The sequence below is a fragment of the Entamoeba dispar genome, genomic scaffold (genome assembly GCF_000209125.1).
Source record: "Entamoeba dispar SAW760 scf_1105229461979 genomic scaffold, whole genome shotgun sequence".
NCBI lineage: Eukaryota > Evosea > Mastigamoebida > Endamoebidae > Entamoeba > Entamoeba dispar.
This window is the reverse complement of record NW_001854963.1, coordinates 22,685-28,684: the sequence shown is the minus strand read 5'-3', so window position 1 is coordinate 28,684 and position 6,000 is coordinate 22,685. Positions and strand designations below refer to the sequence as shown.

At 22.5% G+C, this 6,000-nt stretch overlaps 3 protein-coding genes across 3 annotated transcripts in view, besides 21 other annotated features; all 3 read left to right on the top strand.

Annotated features, from left to right (window-relative positions):
- Positions 1-753, top strand: part of EDI_103870 (uncharacterized protein) — a gene marked incomplete at both ends in the record, with an annotated part of 2,601 nt that extends 1,848 nt beyond the window's left edge. Inside the window, one exon of the mRNA XM_001733415.1 lies at positions 1-753. This exon is cut by the window's left edge and continues 1,848 nt beyond it. Coding sequence (XP_001733467.1) covers positions 1-753 — 753 coding nt within the window.
- Positions 740-843: a sequence feature (AT_rich).
- A 97-nt stretch (positions 844-940) lies between these two features.
- Positions 941-1,071: a sequence feature (AT_rich).
- A 170-nt stretch (positions 1,072-1,241) lies between these two features.
- Positions 1,242-1,294: a sequence feature (AT_rich).
- A 62-nt stretch (positions 1,295-1,356) lies between these two features.
- Positions 1,357-1,484: a sequence feature (AT_rich).
- Positions 1,485-1,517: 33 nt separating this feature from the next.
- Positions 1,518-1,576: a sequence feature (AT_rich).
- A 51-nt stretch (positions 1,577-1,627) lies between these two features.
- Positions 1,628-1,697: a sequence feature (AT_rich).
- A 73-nt stretch (positions 1,698-1,770) lies between these two features.
- Positions 1,771-1,817: a sequence feature (AT_rich).
- Positions 1,818-1,869: 52 nt separating this feature from the next.
- Positions 1,870-1,944: a sequence feature (AT_rich).
- A 301-nt stretch (positions 1,945-2,245) lies between these two features.
- Positions 2,246-2,267: a sequence feature (AT_rich).
- A 172-nt stretch (positions 2,268-2,439) lies between these two features.
- Positions 2,440-2,493: a sequence feature (AT_rich).
- Positions 2,494-2,726: 233 nt separating this feature from the next.
- Positions 2,727-2,765: a sequence feature (AT_rich).
- Positions 2,766-2,900: 135 nt separating this feature from the next.
- Positions 2,901-4,886, top strand: EDI_103860 (neurofilament medium polypeptide, putative; the record flags this gene model as incomplete). The annotated part of the gene is made up of 1 exon (XM_001739105.1): positions 2,901-4,886. One exon carries the CDS (start codon positions 2,901-2,903, stop codon positions 4,884-4,886), a length of 1,986 nt encoding a protein of 661 aa, XP_001739157.1.
- Positions 3,066-3,128: a microsatellite.
- Positions 3,204-3,290: a microsatellite.
- Positions 3,407-3,547: a microsatellite.
- Positions 3,490-3,670: a microsatellite.
- Positions 3,950-3,971: a sequence feature (AT_rich).
- Positions 3,977-4,010: a microsatellite.
- Positions 4,097-4,124: a sequence feature (AT_rich).
- Positions 4,871-4,912: a sequence feature (AT_rich).
- A 365-nt stretch (positions 4,913-5,277) lies between these two features.
- Positions 5,278-5,934, top strand: EDI_103850 (uncharacterized protein; the record flags this gene model as incomplete). The annotated part of the gene is made up of 1 exon (XM_001739104.1): positions 5,278-5,934. One exon carries the CDS (start codon positions 5,278-5,280, stop codon positions 5,932-5,934), a length of 657 nt encoding a protein of 218 aa, XP_001739156.1.
- Positions 5,455-5,496: a sequence feature (AT_rich).
- Positions 5,935-5,996: 62 nt separating the features above from the next.
- Positions 5,997-6,000: part of a sequence feature (AT_rich) that runs on past the window's edge.

Genomic DNA, 6,000 nt, shown 5'->3' with positions numbered 1-6,000 from the left:
TTTTCATCCAATGAGTTACTAAATGAAACTATTATTATTGACCAATTTTCAAATGAAATTCATCATGATTTTCTACAGAATAATATAATTAATGAATTAGCTATTCAGTACGTTAAAAATGAATATCCAATGATGTTAAAAGAAGTTATTGATAATATTTGTTCTTTAATTTGGCAATATAAAGACTCTATAAATGTAACTTTTATTGATTTCATTCCAGCAGTTCTTCATAGAAATAATCAAACATACCCTTATCATTTTACTTATAACTCATTATTATCTAAATCTAAAGCTGGTCAATTAACGAAACATTCAACACTTTTAGCCTCTTTACATTCAATTTTTATTGGTCATTTTGTAGAGTTTGAATATGAAAAAGAAGTTAATTTAATGGAACCTATTGAAGTAAAGATTCATTTCTATAATACAACAAATTACCCAATAAAAATTTCTCTTCTTGGAGAGTCTTCATTAAATAGAATTTCTTATTATAACCAATTTGAAAAAATTGTTACTAATTCATTTTGGTATGGTTCTATTGGTTCTGAACTAGAAATAAATAGTTGGAAAGAAAAAGAAGTTCTTATGACTTGTGTGTTTCTAAACTATGGAGAACAAACTCTCCCACCTATCTATTGGAAATACTCATTTGAAGATGGAATTTGGAGTGATCAAATTCCACTAAATATTTACGACCATTCTCTTACATTAAAAACTCCTATTTCTTCTATTGATACAGAATTTATTGAATAATATGTTTTATATAACTGAAATAATTATAATTTTATTTTTATATTCAATTTTGTTTTAATCAAATCATATTAACAAAAAAATAAATTAATACACGTTTTGAGTTAAATGTCTTGATTAAATACATTGTATAATCTTGATTATAAGTTATAACTATACTCTACTACAACGTTATAGTTTCAATAAAGACATAATATTTTAAATTAAAATCTAAAATTTTAGTACAAAATTAAATATTTTAATTATGATTAGTATTTCTTTCATTTAATTGATAAAATAAAAATAAGAAAATAAAACAATAAATTTGTATTAAAAATTAAACTTACAGTAATAAAAGGAAAAAGGTATTATGAATTAGGTTATAAATTAATCCTAATTAAATTAGTACTCTATATTAGACTTTTAACTTTGAATAATAATGAAGAAATTGAAGATAATTATTAATTATAAACTTGTGTTAACAGTAGTAATAAATTGAATATATCAAACACTATTAAATATTTATATTTATGTTTCTTAAACAATTAATTAGTTAAATATTTTTGTGTTCAACATTCCTTTAATTTAATTATCTATTATTGCAATAATTTGGTATTATTAATGCTCTTAATATTTTTAAATTTTGTTTTATATCATTTATATTGTATTAATCATTACATTCATATTTTAAATATTTAATTTTCCATTATTTCTTTTTTTAATAAAAATGAATAAACTGTTTTTAATTTTTTTTTGATTCATAGTGTGCATATTTGTAATGTTTATTGAAATATTAATTTTGAATTAGTTTTTAATAAAAAATACAAAATAAGTAATGAAAATTAAACCTTTATCTATCACTCTTCATAACGTAACGTATTTAGATGTTTCTACTAACTTTATTTATAAATTTTAATAGATTTCTTATTTATTATCTAATCTTTTATTGATAGTATATAATATATAAAGAGGGACCTTTATTTCTTACCATGTAATTTTTCATAAATACATTCATTTTAATAATCAATATTTTATTACCTCTAAATAAATTATGATTATTATTAATGATTGATATTAAAATATATTAAGGATATAAATAAATGCTATCTTTACAAACTAAATGAATGTATAACTAACTAGATATAAAAAATTATTAAACTTAATTAACAAATTTATTATAATTACTTATTTAACCAAAAATATTTACATTAAAATCATTGCCATGTTAGAATATATTGGAATAAAAGTATCATAACTTCTATTACTGATGTTATTATTAGATCATCCAAAACGTATATACTTGATTCCGATATTATTTGTTTTTTTATTCGTTATAATACAATATGAATCTAATATTTAATGTTTTAGAACAGTGTGTTGATAAAATAAATAATGTTTTAGATAAACTGTCTCGTTATGTACTCAGTTTATTATTCTTATTCTTTCATTTAATTTTCTAATTCTATATTCAAAAAGTTTACCATTTTTTATACTTTCATTATTTGATACATTATTGTAAATAATTTAAATATTTTATTGTCCTCTATAATAACTGAATTGTGTGATATAATGATAATCCTCTTCATTTTCTTTTTTGGTATTTTTAAATATTTTGAGTTATCTAAACTACTTTGTAATAATCTTCTACAAATATATTTAAACATTCTATAACTAATGGATTTACTAATAAGTGATAATTAACTAATGCTCTATTTTATTTGTATAAATTAATAATAACTCAAATATTTATTTTTTGAAAAATAACGTCATTTAAACCAAATAATATTTAGGTAACTCACTGGACTGACTAGAAATAAAAAAGTCACATCACCTACTACTTGATTAACATAACTAAAAATTCTCTTGCACTGCTAATTAAAATAATACAAAAATTATCTGAAAAGTTGGTCTACAATAAGAAGAGTAAAAAGAAGAAGGAAATCTATGACATAGATAACCATTCTAAGAAAGGCCCCAATTTTCAATAGATCTCGAACTAATTAAATAAAGATTAAGTATTTTTTTTTTTAAATTTTGGTGTTTGTTTTTCATTTTGTGGTTGTGTTATTGATAAAAATAAGTTTGTAATAAAATAAAATTGATTTTATTTGGAATAAAGATGCAATAGTAGTTTTTTCAAATGAAATCAAAAAGAACTTTTGAACAATTCCATGAGTGACATTGAGAAAACACCAGAAACACATGAGAACCAAACAATAAGAATCTCAACCCCACCATTGGAAAATGAAGAAAAGAGAACGGATGAAGTTGTGAAAAAACTTTGTTCAAAAGAAATGAGTTCAGATAAGAAGAGAACAAGAAGTTCCAGTAACAACGAAGTAGAAGAGAATGGCGAAAAAGAAGAAACAGACCAGGAAGGAAAAGACAAAGAAAAGAAGGTCAGTAGGGAGAGATTACTTTCGTTCATGTTCAAACGAAAAACAAACGAAAAAACAACTATATCTGAATCACCAAAAAAAAGTCATAAAGAAAAGAAAAAAGAAGGAGAAGAGGAAGAAGGAAAGCTAAAAAGAAAAGAGTTAAAGAAAAGTAAGAAACAACAACTGTTGAAACAAAGTAAATCTGAGATTATAACAAAGAAAAGTGAAGAAATATATTCACAAGAATTAATTATTGAGCATCAAGGAGATGCTATTATTGACAATAATACCAGTCAAAAAGAAAATGAAGAAAAAAGTAAAAGAAAAGAAGGGATTAAAGAAAGACCGAAATCATTGAAAGAAAAGTTATCACCAAGAAAAGAAAATAAAGAAGAAAAGAAAGAATTAAAAATTGAAAAAGAAAAGAAAGTAAAAGACATTAAAAATAAGAAGGAAGTAATTGATAAAGGAATATATAAAGAAGAAGGATATAAAAATGATATTTGGAAAAGAAAAACTATTTGTACGATGGAAAGAAGAGAAAAAGAAAAAAGAAGAAGTAGTGAAATAAGTATTAAAAAGGAAAAGAAGAATATTGAGGTTACTGTTGAAATTGGATTTTTATTACAAACATATAATAAAACACTTAAAGTACCATCTCAAATGAAGGTTAGAGAAGTTATTGAAAAAACTATGATAAGTATTAAAGAAGGATTACATGATGATGTTATTGTATATCAAAGTAATGGAGAGGTTGTAAATCAAGAAGAGAATATTGGGACAGTAGCAATAAATAATAAAGCATACATATATGTATCAAAAAGAGGAAGAAAATGTGCAAAAAAAATTATATTTAAATTTGAAACAGAAAAGAAAAAAGAAGAAAAAAAAGGAAAAGAACAAGCTGATCCACAAGTAGTTTATGATCTTTGTAGATGGATTTATATGCATGGAATAGAAGTAGAAGGGATTTTTAGAATATCAGGAAATAATGAATATATTAAAAAATTAATAGAAAAAGTTACTAAACATTCAACTGGATTTCTTGATGAAGTGAATCATGGAGTAAATGATGTTCATAATGTAGTTGGAATATTAAAAAATTATTTAAGAGAAGCAACAGTTGGATTATTTGATTTACAAATAGCAGAAGAAATACTCAAAAATGAAGAAAATAAACGAGAAGAATTGTTAATGGAAACAATTGATAAATTAAATAAGAAAGATCAATATACATTATGTATCATATTAAATCTTGCTGAAGCTATTATTCAATACAAAGATATTAATCAAATGGGAATAGGAAATATTGCTATTGTTCTTGGACCAATGTTAGTTCATTCAAATGGAGCTGTTAGTTTAATTGGAACAAAAACTCAATTGGAATTTGCTATATTATTAATTAATTTAGCACAAAGTATACGAAAAAGATTAAATATTGATACATTCTTTTCTATAGATGAAGTTGTTTCTAAATTTGAAACACCAACTGAATTTATTCATAGTAATGAAGAGATTGATAGATTTGTTTATGATATTTCATGTCTTGACGAAGAAACACAAAAATTAGCACAAGATATTTGTGGATGGATGGAAATAACTTTAGATTCAAATAATAATAATGTTGAAGAAGCAATTCATTGGGTTCAAGTATATTATGAAGAAAATGAAGAACATTTTATGTATATTGTAAACATGTTAACTCCAGATTTTGTTATTTCTGTAATGGAAAAGATATTAGAAAATATGTTTAATGAAACAAAAAAATTTAACTAATAAATTAATAAGAAATGTTTTATATTGACTGACTTTATTTCTTGTTGTGTTTTAAATTTATTTCATGTATTAACTAATTTATTGATTATATATTTTGTATCGTTATTAGTTTGAGATAGTACTTTAAATGGTTAGAAAATCTTTTACTAATTCAACAAAAGTATTTAAATAACCAAAACAAAAAAAGAAAAGAATGATATAAATTGTATGAAGTATCCAAAAACATTAAAGTAATTTATAAATTACAAATAAAAATGGAATTCGAATTTAAAGAATTAAAACTGAATTGTCGTAAATAGGAATCATTAGTATCATAACATTAACTCTAAAACTAGTTGTTTTTTTTAGTTTTAATTCAACTTGAAAAGATCAGGTTTAATACATTATAATAATGAATGACAGTAAAGCTAAGAAACAACCAAAAAATCCTGCTGAAAGAAAATTAAATAGTTCAAATTCATTAATTTTAAGAAGTTTGGCATTAGTTTGGTTATTATTTCAAGAATGTAATTATGTTATTGTTATCGATAAACAAAAAAGAAATGGAGTCAAAGGATTATCACATATCATTATAAATAAAATATTTGATTCAAATTTTACATTAATTTTTGATAGTAATCGAACTAATACAGGATCTTGTAAAGATCGTTCTAGATATTGTTCTTCAAAGGCGATAAAAGTAATGGTTTCTTCATTAATAAAAGAAGGATATGTTTTTGATTCTTATATTAAGAAATTCTCTTCTAAAAAAGTTAATGGGGAAGTTATTCCTCCTGCAATTAAATTAAAAACAATTACCAAACATTTAAATAGCGATTCAACTATTATATATACTACAGAAGATATTGAACAAAAAATTGGAATGGGATGTTATAATAAACTTATGTATTTATTTGAACGAAATACAGAATTAAGAAAAATAGTATTATCTTCATTTACAATTAATGACGACCAAAAATTAAAACTTCAAATCAAACAAGAGAATGTTTATTATTATGCAAATGATGACTCTGAAACTGAAGAACTTGAACCAAAAGAAAATGGATGAACACTTTAGATGTTAAAAAAATCATCCAAAAAAATAAACTAATTTCTTTCTATTCATTATACTATA